Raw genomic sequence first — 21,273 nt, 5'->3', positions numbered from 1 at the left:
TTCAATTTTTGAAACATGTACAGTGCCCCTCAGTTTCGGCTGCTGTGGCTGCATTTGACTAAAGGGTAGTGTATAGAAACTCTTTAAAACTTCCCGCAAATATGAGCAGAGAAAAACAAAGTGGGTGTGGCATAAGAGTTCTGGGTAAGATGGGAGTCATTTTATGAAAAAGCTGGTGATGCAGAATGCAGAGGACTCACATCCTTCAGAAGGCAGGAAGGGGGTGTTCTGTGGCACCCTGAGGATGCTGGATTTATACGGGGCAAAGTTCAGTTGAACAAAAGCTAGCACACCTTCTGGTGGAGAGGAAGGAGAAGCCCAGCTGGGTGCTCACTTTTCTCTCAGAGACCTAGAGAGGTACATTATAAGGTCATAGGTGTGGAATGGAGACACAGGAAAGCCTCTTCTGTTTCCATTTTTCCTTGGGGAAAGTCTTTCCCAGGGTACCAGATGGAAATCTGAAGGGAGGGGCATTCTGGAAGAGTTTGAGGAGGGTAGTGAAGCTACAGAAGAGTCACCCAGGTGGTGCTCAACGTTCGTGGTACGAATTCATGAAAAAAGCTGCTTGCCTGCGGTCTTGTGGGCCCCAGCTCAGGCCTGAGCTACACTCAGCTGGTTGTGGTGGAGCACACTGGTAGGATTTACTGAAGGAAGCAGAGGCAGGAGGATACCACATTTGAGGCCAGCTTAGGAGGTTTGTTAAGGAAAAGCTTTGGCCTGGGACCCAGTGACAAACGGTGGTGGGACCATGGAGGCAGCGGCTGCTGCTCCAAGTTGCTGGCTGCTTCTCATCATGTTGGTGACTGCGGTGATGCTACTACCTGGGACAAAGGGTTTACTGCTGCTGGTTCAGAGAAGAATTGCCAGGACCATCGTGTTACAAGAAAACGTTGGCAAAGGTCAGTTTGGAAAAGTTTAACAAGACAAATGGTAGGGAGAAATTGTTGTGAAGATATTCTCTTCCAGGGAAAAGCATTCATGGTTTTGAGACAGACATTTATCAGACTGTGATTGCTCCAAACCACAGAGGAGGCACAGAAGAAAAAAAAAAGTCTGCACGGAACCATGACCACACCCAACAGCAACTTTGAAATCTTCAAAAGGATGATGGGACCCCACAAAGATGATTCCACATGGACTATGATAAAGCCATTAAGCCGATTAACACCATGGAAAAATCGACTTTGGACTACAAACTGGTCAGGATAATTTTGAGATGACTAGCTGAGATGATCCAGCCTGACAGACTACTCGAGCAAGGACTTGTGACAAGCCCTGAACTTTCCCTTTATGCAGAGACTGGACAAATGATACAGGACTTGACAACCCAAAAATTTTCTTTTCAAGATTCCCTAAAGATATCTTCACCCCTAGAAATAAAAAGAAAAAGAGGATATAGATATAAGATAGATCATCGAATCTACTCTGAGAAAAAAGATAAAGAAATAATAGGATAAATAGGTAGATCACTGAATCTACACTGAAAAGAAAAGGGGGAAGATAGTAAAATGACAAAAGGTAGACTAGTGAATCCATTATGAAAAGAAAAAACAGAGAATATGGTCATGATAAGATAAAAAGGGAGATTATGGATCTACTTTTAAAAAGGAACTACTTGTTTTAAATAAGATAAGTAATGAAAATTTTTTGGTCTGAGTTTATCAGATGTTACCGGACTGGACATTATTAATATATAATGATTTTTTTGTCTGAATCTGTCAAATGTTAGTAGACTAGACATCATTAATGTAATCTTGACTGTGTATATTGTATATACTTACTGGATATAATTTTTCTTGTATTAGTTATAAGCTTTTTTAATTTTAGACAAAAAAGGAGAAATGTGGTGGTATTGTGTTCCCCAAAATATTGTGCACCCTAATAAACTTACTTGGGGTCAGAGATAGAACAGCCACTAGATACAAAGGCTGGAAAATGGTGGCACTCACACATTTAATCCTAGCACTCCAGAGGTAGAAATCCCTCTGGATCTCTGTGAGTTCAAGGCCACATTGAAAACGGCCAGGCATGGTGACTCACACCTTTAATCCCAGAAATCGATCCTTTAATCCCAGGGAGTGGTAGTAGAAAGCAGAAAGGTATATAAGGTGTGAGGACCAGAAACAAGAAGCATTTGGCTGGTTAAGCATTTGGCTGGCTAAGCATTTGGCTGGTTAAGCATTCAGGCTTTCGAGCAGCACAGTTCAGCTGAGACCCATTCTGGATGAGGACTCAGAGGCTTGCAGTCTGAGGAAACAAGACCAGCTGAGAAGTTGGGCCAGGTGAGGTTAGCTGTGGCTTGTTTTGTCTCTCTGATTTTCCAGCATTCAGCCCAATAACTGGCCTCAGGTTTGATTTTATTAATAAGACCTTCTAAGATCCCTGCTATACCCAGGGAAGTGAAGAAGGGATGGAGTGGGAGTGGGGACATGAAGAAGGACTGCTGGGTATCACCAAAGGCCAATTTGACATTGGTGATCAGGAGTGGTAAACAGAGCTGTCTTCAGATTTATGGATTTCTGTGTTCAGGTACCAAAATTTCCATGTGCTGGATGGGATCTGGGTAAGTGCTTTTCTCCTGACGAACAAGTCAGGCAAAGACAGGAGTGTGAAAGCCAAGGGTCCATGCTAGTGTGGCTGCAATGATGGAGAGTGGCCCTAAATTGATTGGCAGGTGAAAAGGACAGGCGCGGAGAAGGAAGGGGTCTGGACATACAGAAGGCCGCAGGGTGAAAGAACTATGGGAGTCATGGCATTTGAGGGAGGGAGCTGGAGAGAGACGGAGAGGTGGGGAGCGGCACGCGATGTGACACTTTTAACAGGGGAGGGCATTTTATTAGTCACGACAGAGAAACTAGTTATCGACAGAGGAGGGGCAGTGAGATAGGACGGGGGTCAGGACCCCTGCGGAAAACAGTCGAGAAGGGAGAGGCAGGATGGCAAGTGAGGATTAAGAAGAACCAGAGTGGCCTTTGCCTTCTTGGACAAGGAAGGGGGACTCGCAGGTGAGCAGAGGGTGGTGACAAGGAGAGGGTGCAGAGTCTGATGACACCTATGACAAAGGGAAGGGAAGGAGGCATAATCTGAAGGCAGAGACACCAACTCCCTCCCACGCCCCCAGTAGAGGGAAGTCTGCCCCCAAGGGACTGTGGGGGCAGTGCACTGGGGAGAGCCAGGTAGGGAAGGGGGCAATCAGACACTAAGCTGAGGGTTCAGGGCATGGGTAGGCCACCTGCTTGCAAATGAAGTTTAACCGAAATGCACTTCGACACTCTCATTGACACACTGTCAGGCTCTTGGTACAGACAGGCCTGAGCAGTGAGGGCAGACGCTGTATAGCTCTCAGGCTGACTGTTACCATCTGGCCCTTTCTAGGCAATGTCTGCAGACCCCTGAGATAGGTGGGTGTGTGGGTGGTCTCAGCAGGACAGGAGCGAAAAGAATGGCTTAGCCAGAGGATACCTGATTAGGGATGGCTCATAATTCTAGGTATTTGGTATCAATGGAGAGAAATAGGGAGAAAAGACTGAGCAAGTGCTTCATACCTAGAAAGGCTATAACTGTCAGCAAAGTGTGCTGAGTGATGTGGCCACATTCCCAAGTCCGGGGTTATGGAAGAAGCCCTGTATTAGATAGTCCACTATCACAACCAGCCAAGTGATGGCCAGGGCAACTTTAGATCTCAAGCACCAGCTCCCTTAAGTGAGTCATGTACCAGGGAACCAGTCGGGGAAGCAAGGCCCAGGTGTAGCTGGAGGCTTAGCTTTGCAGGAGCTCAAGGCCAGCCAGGGCCAGGGCCACAGGGGTCGTGGTCTGGGTAAAGAGTTTTCAAAGTCTCTCCCATGGAAATCCTCAGGGGCAGGGACAGCTTTGACAGCAAGGCCATGGCTGAATGCCCTAGGCTCTGAGCTATACACTTCTTGGGGTACCTTGGGATAAAACTTTATAAGGGTTCTGGCTAAAAGAAGCTTTATGTAACATTTACAAAATGCTAACTCATATACCCCTCAAAAGGAAAAAGAAGTTTGGCAGCCTTGGGCAGATCAGATCTAGAGTCTTCCAGTTCCTTCCCTCTGCTGGGCAATTTGAGTGTGTGTGTATGTGTGTGTGTATGTGTGTATGTGTGTGTGTGTGTGTGTGTGTGTGTGTGTGTGTTGCACTCACATGCCCTGAGTCTCCGTGTGTTGCACTCATGTGCCCTGAGACTTTGTGTGTTGCACTCACATGCCTGAGTCTTGGACAAAAGCTCCAGGATGAGGAGAGTGGGTCCACAAGGGAAAGTTCTTTCCACTGAAATCTAGATCCCTGAATCCCAAACAATCAGATGCCAGTTTGCAAGTTGGTCAAACAACATTCCAGATCTAAGCTCGATTTTGTTCACAGTGTGTAAGGAAGAAAGCAACAGACTTACTGGAGTAAGGGATGTTCACAAAACAGTGTTCCAAGAAGGGAGCAGATGTCTAAGACTTTCTTCTCCTTAGCCCCACCCCCTCCAGCTTAGAACACTTTAGTAAGGGTCTGCTTTTAATGTAGGAGAAAACTCAAACATGTTGTAGGAGGTGTTCTTGACTAGGGGCACCCACTGTATATAACCTGGATTAAAAGCTGTGTCCCCGATTCCTCAGGGCTTGGTTCCAATGTCCTGCTTGGCTGGCATTAGAGATTTTAAGAGATGAAGATAACAAGATTCCAGAGAGCCCTGAGAATCAGATACAGAGCCACCATCTTGCCAGGGTGTGGGGATACAGCAGAAGGCTTTGTGGCTGGCTAGAATATCTTGAGTGGGGATCTACTGAGGAGTCCTTATTTCTTGGGTTGTTCAGGAGCAAGTGGCACACAGAGAGGGTTCTGAAGTCCCTTCTATATTCACTCAGTCACCCCTTCTTCCCATCAGACCAAAGAGACCACTCCACTTTGGGAAGGAAACACCTCTTATCTCAGGCCACCAGGATGGCAATCAGACACATGAAGGGCACTTGGCTGTAGTCAGAGTCCCCTCTGATTTGCAGGAGGTCTTAAGGAACCTCCCCAGAAGTAGCTTCAGAGGAAGATACAGGAGGAATGATTTCTCAAGATAGAGAGGCAAAGGAGAATCCATTTACTACTATAAAGGGGCTGAAAGGAGGCATGGCTAGAGAGAATTGCTAACTCACATCCTCTGAGGGCAAGGAATGTTTTTCTAGTTAGAAAGATAATTTAGGATTTAAACTTGATGTAAAACTCATAGGCTAACATCCCTGGTAAAGGAAATATGGCTGCTAAATATGGCTTCATGTGACATCATTAAGGGGTACCCCAAAGTAGTAGATTACATAGTAGACCTCAAGCTGAGTGAGTGTTATTTGAAAGACTCCCAAGTCTGGATACTTCACATCTCAGCCCAGACCCCAGGAAGGGATAGAATATGTGCTGACTCCTTGAGAAGTTGGCTGAGTTATAGCAATAAGGAGCCACATGCTAAGGGGTGAAGCAGGGGCCAAGAAGGTACTAATAGACAAGCGTTGGCCAGTGATGCACTATCTCCTGTGGCCTGGCCAGGAAAGTGCTGAATCCCACCTCTAAGGCTCCTGGTTGGGGTCCCTCACTAGTCTGGTTTCCACTTCCCATGCTCCAGCCAAGGCCAGGAATGGGCCGAGCACATCCAATGACACTCGGCACCTTCAATAAGCACGAGAAGAAACGTAGTGTCTGCCTAAGGCAAGCGGTCCCTGCAGGTCACAGCGCTTCCACTGTGCCCAGAAGCATTGGCTCCTTTCTACTTGTGTCATGGGCTCCCAGGACACTTAGACCTTGAGAAAGATGCCAAATTTCTGAAAGGTGTAGAGGGTTGGGAGCAACTCACCATTGGGATCGCTGCTAAGGCATGCTTGGCTCACTCACGCCTTAGTTTACTCTGGCAGGAGTCAAAGCAATGAAACCCCTTACACAAGTGTGTCCTTCCCCAATCTTTGAACCAGATCTAGACCTGGCTGATAACTGATGACCTCAGTGTTCCTTGTCTCACACAATGATCATGTGTCCAAGTGTATCATTCACTGACCAAATCATGTGACATAAGACAGAAAAAAAATCTCAACCCTTAGGAGCTGTCTGGATGGCCAAGGACAAGGACATCACCATGAAGACCTTCTTTGTTCCTGTGTTATTTTCTGCAATTAGGTGCTCCTCAAACTAATGAGCAACGGGTGCTCTGGGGAAGTCACTAAGGCCTAGGTCTCCACAAGGATAGCACAAAGGAGTCACCAAAAATAAGCTCCGGGGATAAGAGCCTCCTGACATCCTGCACTTGGCACTGGAGCCTGCCAGACTCAGGAAAGATAATTGGCAGAGTGGCCATCCCGAAAGTGACTGCCAGGCTTCCAATGGTGCCAGCTGAGAGGGGCTGGCGTGTGGTTGGTGGAAGCTGCTGCAAAGATAGCTCCATTTTCAAAACACCCAGGAAGAGCTGGAATTCCATCACTGTCTTAATACTGTATGCCTCGCCCATATACGTGGGCCTGTTAGGAACAGGGATTTTATGGAGAATCTTTTTGGGGGGTTGCTAACTTCTCTTTATGTTTTCAGGTGTCTGGACAAGGCAATACTTTACTCCTGGTCAAGAGGGTGAGCTCTGAGAAGCAAAACACAGAGAGACAGGAGGGGCCCTGGGTGTTCATTCCCATGTCGGTGCTGACTGTATCTTGTCCCACTGTCTGGAGTCTGACCTCATCGAGAGTGGGGGCTGTCTTAAAAGAAGGGATGCACAGGAAATGAACTGGGGAGGGAGTCAGTCATTTTAATCAAGAATCAAGCAGGGCTTTTGTGTGAACAAAGGTTGTATGGGTGGGTGTGTGTGGAATGAAAACATTTGTATAAAACTTTTAAAGTTGGGGAAGATAAAAAAAAAATCTGAATTCCTTATCATAAAACACAAGTAATATAGTATCTGATAGAAAGGATTCAGAGTAAATGTTTCTTACAAATCCCTCCTCTCATTTTTGAACATCCTTTTTCTTCACAGTAATTGAGATGGCACTACTTTTCTAGTCTATCTTGTAGCAAGAAACTGCACTAGGCAGGGATACCTGTTTAGTAATGGTTGACTCAGCACGCCTGAGTTTGGCCTCTAGTACAAGGAATTCATTATTCCATTGATTTCATTAGCATGGGTTAACATGAGACTGCCTCCCGAGGGGCGGTCCCTCGGCCAGGAGATTGGAACCAGTCTCCACCCATGCCAGAGATTTACTCTCTTGACCAGGATGAGTTTTCTCTAACAGGCCTTCATTGCTACTTTTACATTCTGCCTCCCTAAAGTTTGAGGTAACCGTGGAGTCATCAAGGAACCAGTTAGAGATTGGAGCTCCCCAAACACTTTCAGAATCATTGGCTTCCGGCAAGGGTGGAGCTGGCAAGAGTCCCTAGGACATTTCTGGCTTTTAGTCAAGAAAGAGACTGGTCACTGTTCTCTGGAGAACTCCTAACTTCTGGAAAAAGAGATCATGGCTTCCAGTTTTTTAAACTCAAAAGTTATGTGAGCTTCTATTTGTCTTTATAGTTTTATAATTTTAATTTTTGAGAATTTCATACATATAAACAATGGAATACCCTTCCAGCTCTCCCATATTCCCCCAACACATCTCCTTCCCAACTTTGTTTTTTATACACCAGAGTCCAGTCAGTACTGCCCACATGTGTAGGAGCGTGGGTCCACCCACTGGAGCATGGAAAACTTACCAATGCTCACACTCTTAAAAAAGAATAATCTCCTTCTCCCAGCAGCTATTAACTGCTGACAGTTCCTCGGTGAGGCAGGGGGCCTGTGGACCATCTGCCTGGTAATTGCCTGTTCTTGTGCAGGTGAGGACAGCTGCGTGAGTTCGTCGTGCTACAGCCCTGTCACGTCCACAAGAGGGTAGGTCACAGCACTCCTCCTTCTCTGACTCTCAAATTCACTCTTCCTCCCTTCTACAATGTTCCTTAAGTTGTGGTGGTGGTGGTGGTGGTGGAGGTGGTGGAGGTGGTAGGGTGATGGGGTGGTGGTGGAGGTGGTGGTGGGGTGGTCATGATGGTGAGGGTGGTCATGGTGGTGGGGTGGTCATGGTGGTGGGGTGGTCATGATGGTGGGGTGGTCATGGTGGTGGAGGGTGGTCATGGTGGTGGGATGGTCATGGTGGTGAGGATGGTCATGGTGGTGGGGTGGTCATGGTGGTGGGGTGGTCATGATGGTGGGGTGGTCATGGTGGTGGGGTGGTCATGGTGGTGAGGATGGTCATGGTGGTGAGGATGGTCATGGTGGTGGGGTGGTCATGATGGTGGGTGGTCATGGTGGTGGGGTGGTCATGGTGGTGGGGTGGTCATGATGGTGGGGTGGTCATGGTGGTGGGGTGGTCATGGTGGTGGAGGGTGGTCATGGTGGTGGGATGGTCATGGTGGTGAGGGTGGTCATGGTGGTGGGGTGGTCATGGTGGTGGGTGGTCATGGTGGTGGGGTGGTCATGGTGGTGAGGTGGTCATGATGGTGGGTAGTCATGGTGGTGGGGTGGTCATGGTAGTGAGGGTGGTCATGGTGGTGGGGTGGTCATGGTAGTGAGGGTAGTCATGGTGGTGGGGTGGTCATGATGGTGGGTGGTCATGGTGGTGAGGGTGGTCATGGTGGTAAGGATGGTCATGATGGTGGGTGGTCATGGTGGTGAGGGTGGTCATGATGGTGGTGAGGTGGTCATGGTGGTGAGGGTGGTCATGATGGTGGGGTGGTCATGGTGGTGAGGGTGGTCATGTGGTGGGGGTGGGGGGGTGGTCATGGTGGTGAGGGTGGTCATGATGGTGGGGTGGTCATGGTGGTGAGGGTGGTCATGGTGGTGAGGGTTGTCATGGTGGTGAGGGTGGTCATGGTGGTGAGGGTGGTCATGGTGGTCATGGTGGTGGGGTGGTCATGGTGGTGGAGGTGGTAGAGGTGGTGGTGGTTATGGGGTTGTTCTAGATACCTTGTTTAGGGCTGAGCTCTATGTTTCTTATTCTCAATGGCTTCCAATTTCTACTTAGATTCCCAACACACTATTGCAAAGTAGTATGTTTGGGGAAGGGGTATCTGGTCTTGGTGTGGTTATCTATCACCTCTGCCTCTCAGACTTCACTGTTTTCTTTGCACCCAATTATCTCGACTAGTCTGGTTTTCTGGAGCCACAGCACAAAGCCCGCCATGGAGGTGAGGAGGGGGATGGGCGGTATGCATGTATGTGCTGTGGACCACAGTCTGGCAGCAGAGTGCATGTCCTCAACATGCCCCAAACTCATAGACTGCATGTACTACAGGCTAAGTAATGGCTCAGGGATACGGCAGAGAAGTGGTCAGATGTGGGCTGAAAAGTGAGTACAAGCCTGTAAACATAAAAGTCCTTACCTGCAAACAGAATACTGATTCCAGTAAGAACACTCAGAGTCATGTATGTGTGTGTGCGCATATGCATGCTCATGTGTATAAATCCACACTTCTCTGCGTTCATGTGTACATGCATGGGTGTCTGTATGTGCATGCATATGCACACATATGCTGACATGGGAAGGGTGATAAGTTTGTAATTTCTCTCTTGGGAGACAGTCTGAATTCAAAGTGATTTTTAACAGATCCTTTCATGGTGCCTGAAGACAAGTTCAGTTAGATCAAATCAGAGGTAGGAAGACAGAGGGAAAGAGGCATGGGTGGGGAAGGTTAAGAAAAGGAACAAAACTGCACTTACCCTACAACCACAATTATAAAATCTAGTAAATTCCAACCATTTCGGAGGTAAGCGTTGGGGTGAAAGAGAAGTCCATAGGCAATGACTTTTAAAAATGCTTCCACGGTAAAAATTATGAGAAAGAGATATTCCACTCGTTCCTAGGAAACAAAAATAGAAAAGAGAGAAAAGCCATTAAGTTCAGGGATTTGGGAAGTGCGGACACGCAGAGTTCACAGGAGCCCTCACACTCAGCACAAGGCTTCAGCCTGCCATCGACTGTGTGCTCAGTGTGGTCCCAACAAAGCACGTGACCTGTACCCTCACATTCCAGGTATCATCACCTGTAAAAGTCCACTGTGCTGTTCGCTCGGCGATGAAATGGCCTAGTGATATGCTTCCCAAAATGCAATGTTGTGGCCAGCAATGGTGAGCACAGGTGGTAGAGGGCTGGGCATGCAGCCTACAAGCTAAAACTCCATAGCCCGCTCCAACACCAGAGCTCCAGTTCATGGAGAGGAAAGAATTAGGTTGTTCTTGTTTTCAAACACCACCATTGCTAAAATGTAAATTAAGGCAATACAAAAATTCACACTCTTCCTTCCACCCCCAAAGTCTCTTTTAACCAAACAACAGTTTGTTGTGCCTACTAAAGTGAGAACTCATATAGGCTTGATCGCCAGGGCAATAATCCAGGATAGCTGGGGCTGCTGAGAAGCAGGTGAGCAGCGGAACCCTGGCAATACTGTACCAGGACTCCGTTAACAAGCCCCAAGGGCAGCAGGCTGGGTTTGGTGAGGGGACTAGCTGACATCCAAAATAAATACAAAACACTACTCCACAGAAAATGAGGGTGTCAAGAGTAGCCCAAACAGAGGCAATATGTGGATCCAGACATTTGAGATATCTCTTGTGGGAAGATAGCTCTCTATCTAAAGACACACGCTAGGTGAGCAGAAGAAACCAACCTACGATGAGTTGAGCAGGTACTAGGTGGTGAATATGAAAGACTGCTTTTTTTTCTCAAGGGCAGAACTGCCTTCTCTCCTCTATTACCTAGAAAGAAGATTGGAGCTTAGCATGCAACTCTTATCCTAACCACACTCAACTGACCCAGCTCCTGGTGCTCACATGTTTTCCTCCTTAACTACTGTTTCCCTCTCAATACCCTAGGAGACTTCTTGGGTGCCTTCACGCTCCACTGCTCATCTTTGCAGGAGCCTTAGGCTGCCTTTTCCTGGAGCTATAAAACACCAGGGACAGTCTATCCCAGGTCACAAAACAGAACAGGTCAGGTCACAGCCTCCAGGAGGCATTCAGCTCAGGATCCTATTACTCATTCCCTGCTCCTCTGCTAGGTTAAGGAGAGTTCACTGAAGACCTCTGGGCCCACACATATACAAACTACATCCCAGAGAGGACCACTGCCCATGAAGGCCTGCCACCTTCCATGATGGCCTTCTGTGGGGGCGGGGGTAATCTTAGCCAGGGGATCTGGGGGCCCAGTGGGAAACTAGGCCAGAACAGATGGCTGGTGCTTCTCGTTACTTTTCCCATCCCTAGACATTTAGAGAGCACCACGCTCACCGTGAGTAATCCTGGGCAAAACAATTTGAGGCTTTGATGCTAAAAACTATAGATTCTAGGCCCCACTCAGACCTGCTAGAGTAGGGCACCTGGCTACAGTACCTAGGAATGTGTGATCTACACAATTCCAGGGGTGCAGGAGATACCTCAAAGTCTAAGAACTACCAGGCCACGTGCGGCTGAAGCCCTCAAGCAGGCAGTGCCAATGAGGAGGGAGTGGACGGGTCAGGTGGGTTTAGTCAGCACCTCAGGTCCTTTACTTCCTACTTGTTTTAGCACCAGATGAGCAGGTGTGACCGCCTTGCTCTAGTGAGCAGGACCAATCTGCCCTGCATGGTAGTGTCAACATCCTCATTATCAGATGGTGCTGGGTTAGAACAGAGCCCTGCAGACCGAAGGGAAAAGCAGGCTACAGAAGACGCTACACTATGATAGCTGTCAGTCACTCAGTCCATCTCCACACTCGACCCCAGGGGTGTCCAGAGCTTGCATTGCAGCACCAGACGACAAGTCCATTCCTAGTCATACTCCCCCAAACCTCTACAAATCCATTCCCGTCCGTACTCCCGCAACTCTCCACAGAATCTCACTCAGTTGGAGGTGTGAGGAGAAGAAAACTAAAGGGAACAAATACAAGTTGGGTGGGCTCCACTAGGTTCCATGAGTTCTCACAGGCCCACCCACATATCCAACTACTACGTATGTATGTATCTTTCTACCGTCCGCTCCATTCACCGTGTATGCATGGACCCATCTACCCATTCATTATCCGTCCATACACATATCCAAACATTTATGCCTATGTTCATGCTTCCGTCCACTCTCCCATTTACCTATCCACCTCACTCAGTCATTCGTGACCACTATGATACAATCAGATGAATGCCAGAAACTGATCCTGGAGCTTCCTCTCAGCTGTCTATACAGTAAGCTTTCTGGAAGAGACAGCACCAGGTTCAGACTTTACCCCTCCTCAGGGAGAACTGCTGCAATGTCCCAAAGACTCCTAGGGCCCTGTATTCTGGGAATCCTGAATTCCTAGATGGGTTTCATCAACAGCTGGAACGCTTGATCCAGACTGCCTGGAACCAAGAAGTCTGTTTGTTCCCACACGCACAGGTCTCTTTCCTGGCATGAGAAGAGAACATCCTGGGGAGGTGGGCCCTCCACTGTGGTGCAGATGCACATCACAGGTTTGCACATCCCAGGTGTGACATACTGCTCTGCTCCGGGTGATGGGAGGGTGGGAGATCTGCCTTCTCTTACTGAGCACTGGCCTGGGGACGCTGTCCCAGCAGAGCCTGTTCTTTGTTCCAAGCCATTTGACTGAATCAAAGCTTCACGAAGATGGTCACATCTTGTTTGTGTGTGCTGTTGCATGCTGGATGGAGATCCTGGCTCTGAGAAGGTCACAAACATGTTTGTGTGGAGACCCTTTCGGGTGGGGGCAAGGCTCTGAAACCGACCTCAGGGTCTGCTACAAAGGAGAAGGAGCTGCCCCTGCCCTGCAGCGGTGAGCGGTGCTGCAGGCAGGCACATCGGTTGGGGAAGAACGAAGTCCGGGTCTGAGTAGACTCTGTAAGGGCGGAGAAGGTGGGGGAAGTGGGAACAGAGTGTGGCCTGGAGGCCCGACATTCCAGGAGAGAAGCTGAAGGGGAAGGCAGAGCCAAGGGGGAAATACAAGCAGCGATAACACAGTGTGGTGGGGACAGGCCCACAGGGTGTCAAGAACAGGAGAGCTAGAGTGTTTGTGGGCTCCTTGGCCTGGGGTGCCTGCTGTGGGGCCAACCTGCAGAACGCCCTGGTGTCTGTCCACTGATGTAAGCGCACCAGAGTGAAGGAGGAATCCATGCAGAAGCTACAGACTGGACAGAGATAATGGAATATTTTCTCTGAGTCTGTCAAATGCAAATGGACCAGACATTGTTTAGGTATTTATTGCTTGTATATAGTTACTGTACTTATAGTATATAGTTTTTCTTATATTAGTTATAACTTTTTTCCTTTTTTCTTTTTATCAGAATAGAAAGGGGAAATAAGGTGATAATTTATTTGTGCAGAAATGTGATTTTATTTGTATGTTAATAAATAAAGTTGCCTGGAGATCAAAGGTCAAAGCGAGCCATAAGCAGAGTTAGGCGGTGGTAGCACACACCCTTAACCCAATCACATGGGCAGGCAGAGTCTCGGTGTGGTCAAGGACACAGCCAAGCATGGTGACATGAGCCTTTAATCCCAGTACCAACCATAGAGACCTGGAGGTCTGTATAGACAGGCAGTGACGAGGAAGTCATGTGGTTGGGTTTAGAGCCAATGAGGAGGCAGAACAGAAAGGTAATAAAAAGACAAGTCAGACAGGAAGAAGCTCTCTCTCTGGGGAAGCTACTTCTGGTGGTAAGCTAAAGTTAGTCGTGGCTATTGCTCTGATCTCTTTGGCTATTCCCTCTGTATTTAGCTCTGTGTTTCTTATTTACTAAGACTGTTTAGAATTTTGTCTACAGGACAGGACAGGACTGGACAGACTGTTGATGAGACAGGCAGAGTTCCATTGACAGGCAGGACTCAGTGAGGCCCCCTAGGGAGGGCACAGACTAGGGAGAAGTCTGGAGAACGGTCCAGTGTAGGAAGGAAGATAGGGGAGCATGTGCACACTCTGGCAGACCTGCTAGGACAGACCCTGCATAAAGTCACAGAGTGGCTACAGACGGTCTAACTAACCTCCTCTGTGACACCAAAAACAGACTGAGGCCAGCGAGAAACAAGACAAATGCGAGGATGGGAACCCAGGCTTCCTGATGTTCATTCAGCCCAAAGGTCTGTTCAGCTCATGTTGTCTCCCAGGAGCCACAGAACCCTTCTCCCTGATTCCTACTCACTCTCCAAGAATAGGGTCAAAGCCCTTGTGGTAAGTCGTCTAAAGATCTAAGATAGAACTAAAAGGGGCCCACACCTTTAATCCCAGCTCTTGGAAGGCAAAGCAGGCAAATTTCTGAGTTCTAAGCCAGCCTGGTCTACATAAGGAATTTCAGGCCAGCCAGGGCTGCTCAGTGAGGTGAACAGTGGCAAGTGTGGGAACAGTGTAGCGTTTAGGAGAGCACGAAAGGGAAATGCTCGGTGATGGGAGACAGAATGCAGGCAAATGCCACCATCATGAAAGAGGACATGAAGCTAATTGTGTTTGTTTGAACTCTACACACACACACACACACACACACACACACACACACACACACACACCATCTCTCTGAGGATAAGACCACAAAAATGTAATTGACAGTGAAAGTGTGAAGCTCTGTGGCTTCAGAATGGCTGTCCCCCGAGATGCACAGTCTGGGGCTGGGCACATGTTTGTTGGGCTACCTTAATCTAGCTGTGCGATGTTCATATTTATGAGTTCACTCCAATAAGATGAGAACAAAATGCAGAGAGTCCAGGACCTGGTAAAAGGACGTCTGGACAAGAATCCAGAGATGATGGGACAGTTGCCTTTTAGTCACAGGCCTGGGACCCAGGCATGGCACAGTCTACGAGATCGGACAAACTTTGCAGCCGGCTGGTTGATCCCTTCAGTGCATACACTCAATTGCCACAGAAACATTAAGGGCCCACAGGGGATGAGCAGAAATGAAGTCTGTCAAAGAGCCTTCTTTCAGGTGCTCAGATGCCTCTGCGCCCTGAATACATACACAATCCCTCACAGCCCTCCCAAGGCCTCAGTTCCAACACCAGAGGGCTGTGTGTGTCTGAATTCTGAACAGCACACAGCTCCCTGGGGACATGGTATAAGTCTGACAAGTGACCCATCCCTTTCTGTGATCCTGGGACTTGAGAAATGTCAGAAGCCAACCAGAGCAGACTACAATCTCCACTCGCACTGTTCTGGTGGAGGACGCATTGACACCTGCCGCAGAGGTTAATAGAGCTTCTCTGGGCTTCCCGGGGACCCTATCTGTGCCTCTGACTGGGGAGGGGGTTCCTCCCTGCCTGGGTGCAGCATGATGGCTGCCTTCTTCCTATCACTTCTCTTGCAACTCAGTATCATTTCCCCTCATCCTTTCCTTTCAATTGTCTCCTCACTCTCTTCTTTGGCCATTTTCTAGCTGGTCTACTCACAAATGGAGGTCCATGGTTGCACTCAAGTCTGAAATATTCAGAAGAACTCAGTAGAAAGGGCCATGGGTTCAGGAACACAGTTTGGACATTTTCCAAACACCTCATAGAACTCAACATGGGTATGTAGAGGATTTCTTCCTTTTCCATTCATCTTTCATTTATGTATATCTTACTAATTCAACTACACAGTAGGCTCTCAAGGGACACAGTCAAAGATGATCAATCAATCCTTTTGATTCCAGCACTGAGTGGCTTGTGTCTTTAGACAAGTCACTTCACTTGTCTGAATCTGTTCTGTCACAAGTAAAATGAGGAGAAAATCTGTATTTCTGCACTGAGCCCTGGGCATCCCAGGCTGTGGAAAGCATAGAGACAGGGCAGGAGAAGCCAAAGGCAGTAAGACTCTTAGATGTTAGCAGGGCTGTGCTAGCTCAAAGTGGTTTCCAAGGGTCCTGTCCCAGGGCAATGGAGTCCAGGGGGCCAGTAACAGATGTAACAGAAAGCATGTGCAGAATGGAAGGACCTCCTTTTGACCGGCCAGTTTGGAAGACTTTTGTCAACTTAATATGTTGGTGTCTGTCTGGGATGTAATCCAGAAGCGGGAACACTGCTCTGTGACCTTTCTTATAACTTGGAATCCCACCTCTTGTCTCTCCAAAGTGCATAAGGATGGCAAACTCAGATCTGATTAAGGCCAGGTGGATACAAGAACATGGAGGATATCTGTCATTAGTGAAATCATTGTTCTTTGTATGTTAGGTGTCAGGGACCAAACATGAACCATGCAAAAGTACTAGCTAGGCCAGAGAACAAGCCACAGGCCCTAAACCAGATGCCCCCAAAGATAAAGAATATCCCATGGTCAGGTAGCATTAGCAACAGAACAATGGGCCCTGACCAGTGACCTTATCACCTAGCACAACATCCTGCAGCTTCACGACTTGCACGTCCCCCTTCAGCTACACATTCACCCCTCAGCTGCACCTTCCCCCCTTATCTGCATGTCCTGAACCCCTTCCCTCCTTCCTGCCCCCTCCCTCTCCCATGCTATATAAGCCTTGCTGAGGAGAATAAAATTTGCACCTTGATCAGAACCCTGTCTTGCTGTCTTCCTTCGTGTCTCCCGTCCCTTTCATTCTCTCCCACAGGTGAGTCACCCCCGTTGAGACCCTGCTGGCCAGGGCAGTTAGGGAACACATTCATGAGCAGAAGCCACATCAGAGCAGTGTAGCTAGAGTTTTCCTGCCTTGCCCACAGTCAGGACAAATCTCTATCACCCGCCAGTCCCATAGCCGCTCAGACCAGACCAAGTAAACACAGAGATTTATATTGCTTACAAACTGTATGGCCGTGGCAGGCTTCTTGCTAACTGTTCTTATATCTTAAATTAATCCATTTCCATAAATCTATACCTTGCCATGTGGCTCGTGGCTTACCAGCGTCTTCACATGCTTCTTGTGATGGCGGCTGCTGGCAATGTCTCCCTCTGTCTTCCTGTTCCCTCCTTTCTCCTCTCTATTAGTCCCGCCTATACTTCCTGCCTGGCCACTGGCCAATCAGTGTTTTACTTATTGACCAATCAGAGCATTTGACATACAGACCATCCCACATCAGAGTAGGTCTTCTAGGATGGGGACAACCATGGAGGACTAGACAGGCTATTCACATATGTGTGCTTATGCAGCACACACATACCTAAAAGAGCTAGGAGGTACTAAATGCCACCACCCAAAGTTAAGAATTCACACAAGTCAGCTTGTGGGTACCAATGTAAATTTATGTAAGTGTATTTATCAAAGCTGCCAAGAAGCCTGCCTCAAGCAGAATTGATGAGCTCAGTTGCACAATTGCATCTCAGGACAAGGTACACAGACAATGAGTACAATAACCCCATTTCACACAGCATGCCATATTCCAGATTGCTTTATAACATGAGCACCATTCACCCTGACCTCTAAGTACAGCCTTCTGTCTATTCTCCAGCCGAGAGACCAAGAAGCAGAACACCTTAGTTCCATGCTCTCCGGGCCTTCTCTCACACATTCATTGTATACCACTAAATCTTTCCTGAGGTCTGCTCTGCCTGAGTCCACATGGCTGCTTTCTCAGGACATTGATGGGCTTGTGGAATATATGAAACCAGAAGAATTAAGGCTCACATGCTCACTGCTCTCTGGACAGCAGAGAAAGCCCCATCTGGATGAATATCTAGTCCAGATATGAGCTACATTGCAACTGTTGCTGTCCATACATTGACAGAGAGAAACCCTGAGTTACTATGCCTGTTAGTATATGAAGAGCCACCTTCATGCATGATTATCAAAGTGGGCAGCATAGACACTACAGTGAAACCCACACCTCATCTGGGGTCCCCACTGGTGCCTGAAATGCTTTCCTTCTATACCCAGAGCAAGGAATAAACAGAATATGGAAAACACACATGATGGAATACTATCTAGCTGTAAATAGGAATGAAGCTTTCACATATGCTACAACGAGGGTAATCATTAAAAGTTTAAGAAGCCAATCACGGAAGAGGGAATATTGTGTGGTTCTACTTACATGAAACACCTACACTAGCATTCACAGACACAGAAAGCACATCAAAGCACTGGGGGCTGGGAAAGAAGATGGGGCCATGTTTAATGGGTGTAAAGTTTCAGCTTGGGGCAAGGATGACCCTTGGGGTGTACCTAACCCCACAAAGTCAGACACTTATATGTGGTCCTAATGGCAAGTTTTATGTTGTGTCTTTTTGCCACCGTGAAAATGGAAAAGAATCATTCTTCAGGACACTGAGTGCTTCCTAGCCCTATGGGTCATTTAAAGTCCTGAGGTAAGAACTAAAGCTGGGCGTGTTCCACCTTGTCAGGGGTGGACTCCTCAGAGGTGGGTTAGGAGGCTGTCTGGATGTGGGTGGGGAGTCCACATTTTGGAGAATGTAAGTGGGGAGATTGGATGGTAAGCCTCATTCAGAAGCCTCATTTAGAAAGTGTGTGGGGTTTCTAACAGTTTGGCCTTCTCAGGACATTGCTGTAAAGGGCAAAGGGATAAGAGAAACAAACAAACAAACAAAACACTTAATGTCCCAAGAGTAAAAGTAGACTCAAAAAGAAAAATACTATTAATGAGGGCAAGAGGCAAGCGCAGTTGAATGAGTGGACAGTATGCTATCACTGGCTTTTCAGTAGTTATATGCACCCTCACATCCTACATAGTGAATTGCTTTGTGTTTGCCTTTTATGCAGAGTTAAGTGATTAAGCTTCCTCTCTGCAAATCTCCTTCCCTAAGGGCCCATGTTACTTCAGTGCCCAGGAAGAGCAGGCAGCACAGGGGCTCACATTAGAGTGTGGGGCATGAGACCTGCTCACCAACTCCCAGGCCCACGGTACCTTGGGCCTGTGTTCCCTTGAGCACATGGCTTTCCAAGTGTAACCCCCTGCCAGGAGGCAGACTCCTCCATTCCTGCTGGATGTGCAGTATTTGAACCATCTACCTCTGCACTTTGTTGCCTCTGTCTTGGAGACAAAAGAAAGCCTGAATGTCACCCAGGACAGTCTCCTCCCTTTCCACTGAATCTCTCCACCCAGGGACACTGATCTCATAGCAGTCGGCTGGAATTCTTTCCTCTCTTAGGTGAAAAAGATGATCATTTCTTCAGGGCAATGGGTGACAAATATTGCCAATTAGAATTGTTGCAGGGACAACAGGTTTTGGTGTAGTGAGTGTGAACTGGTGTGTAATTTTCCAAATTGGAGGTGTATGCAGCCAAGGCCTTTAGCACTCTACTATCTACCCACCTTCATTTGAGATGAGCAAGAACTAGCCGGGGCAACAGGTCTATTCTCTGCCCATCCACTGCTACCCAATTCAGTATTCTAATAGTCGTTGACTATTTAGATCCTGTCTAGTTAGGGTTTTTATTGCCGAGAAATTAGACATGACACCATGATCATGGCAACTCTTATTAAGAAAACATTTAATTGGGGTGGCTTGCTTACATTTCAGAGGTTCAGTTCATTATCATCTTGATGGGGAACATGGAGGCATGCGGGAAGACATGGTGTTGGAGGAGTAGCTGAGAGTCCTACATCTTGCATGCAACAGTAAGTCGACTTACATACTTGGAGGTATCCTGAGTGTAGGAAAACTCAAAGCCCACCCCAACAATGACACACTTCCTCCAACAAGGCTATACCCATTCCAACAAAGTCACACTTTCCAACAGTGCCACTTTCTATGAGATTATGGGAGCCAGTTACGTTCAAACCACCACAGATATTAAAGCAGCTTTTTGCCTGGTTTACAGCTACCTAGACAATTTCATTGCTCAGACACCTTCATTAGTTCCCCGGGCCCTTCAGATGAATCCAGCTTCTTAGTGTGGCTCCAGGGTCCATCACAATCTGGCCACATCCCTGACCACCACTAATTGCTCCAGCCAACCCAAAACCTCATGACCCCCAAACCAGACTGGCTAGTTGTGAAAGGTCCCTTTTTCCATCCCCCCTCCTCCTTCATCCCCTGCAGCCTCTTTCTCATCCTGAGGTCTTGCACAATGTCCCCCACCTGCCCCCTTGCCTCAGGGGATGAAGGAGCCCATCTTGGGCCCGCAGCCTCTTTGCACACAGTGCCGTCACAGCACACTTTATGTGGCTGCTGTGTTCTTCTCCACTCCAGGGAATCAGCGCTACAGGGCAGAAGCACGTGTCTTTGTCATCCATGGCTCAGAGGTGCCTTTCCACGGAAGGCGAAGCATCAGAGGAGAAATGACTCTGCGTGCCTATGCACCTGGGATTAAACCACGGCCACACAAATTGTTTAAGGTCCAGCTTCTTTGCTAGTGACATGGGAATAGTCATACATGCCTTGGGGTCACCTTGAGAACGAGAAATCAGAGCTGTCACTCTGAGTGGTAATTGCTGTCATGCATATTTGCATTCATGGCAGCTGGCGCCCAGAAAGTGTGCAACACACCTCTGTTGAGTGGACCCATCATCTCTGCGCTAATGGCTCTGAGTAGCCTCCCAGAGGCCCTGGCCCTTGCTTCATCCTTAGGGGCATTGCTGAGGGCAGCAGTCAGCAACACAGCCTGATGCCGCCATCTCTCCTCCTCCCTGGCCACATCAGCTGTCCTCCCTTCTAAGTGGTGGCATATTCCTGGTCCTCTTTTGATTGTCTTTATTTCAACAAAAACGAGGGGCATGAGGCCCCCCCATCTGCTTTCTATTATCAAAACCACATGAAGACATATCAACCCCCCCTCCCCGTGTTCTGTTTGCTAAGTTCTATTTATTCTGAACCCTCCTGTGCATCTCTTTCCTCAGCCCTTTGATCCATAGGAATCGGTTCCATTCTGGTTTCACAGGCTCCCAGGCATAGCTGTGTGCATTTCCTGTATCTCCGGAAACCTACTGTCCCTTGGTATGAACGAGGGGACTGAGGAAGGTCTTAAAGGGGACTGAGTGGAGGTCCCTGTCTTCAGGAGGTTTGATGACTACATGATCATCGCCACAGTGGCAATTCCCTGGGCAGGACTTGATCTTTTCCAGTCAGTCCTTTTGCATCCATTTGTAAGTACGTTGAGTATCGGGGCCCCATTTGGAAAAGGAAAAGTGAGTACTTTTCCCTTCTTCCCGGTCCTCTTTACACCACACTCTCACCATCACCACATCATTATCTCCGTTATCTCCTCCATCTTCACCCCATCACACCACCATCACTGCCTCTCTCATCACCACCACACTGCCCCACGTGATCACTGCCACCGTTACCCGTCTGCAGCCCATCCTCAGCAGAAACATTTCCTCTGTCTGCACTGCCATTAGCCACAGTCTGAGGCCAGATTCTTCAGTCCCTATCCTAACAGCAACGC

The 21,273-nt window shown here is 48.0% G+C and overlaps 1 protein-coding gene across 20 annotated transcripts in view; it reads right to left on the bottom strand.

The window, feature by feature from the left end:
* Cacna1c (calcium voltage-gated channel subunit alpha1 C) overlaps window positions 1–21,273 on the bottom strand; it is a 659,151-nt gene that overhangs the window by 191,514 nt on the left and 446,364 nt on the right. For all 20 annotated transcript variants that reach the window (XM_037204209.1, XM_037204213.1, XM_037204211.1 and 17 more), the window contains exon 4: window positions 9,719–9,858. In XM_037204209.1, coding sequence (XP_037060104.1) covers window positions 9,719–9,858 — 140 coding nt within the window. The remainder of the gene's footprint in view (window positions 1–9,718; window positions 9,859–21,273) is intronic.

The sequence above is a fragment of the Peromyscus leucopus genome, chromosome 3 (genome assembly GCF_004664715.2).
Source record: "Peromyscus leucopus breed LL Stock chromosome 3, UCI_PerLeu_2.1, whole genome shotgun sequence".
Classification (NCBI taxonomy): domain Eukaryota; kingdom Metazoa; phylum Chordata; class Mammalia; order Rodentia; family Cricetidae; genus Peromyscus; species Peromyscus leucopus.
This window is presented reverse-complemented; position numbering and strand designations above follow the sequence as displayed.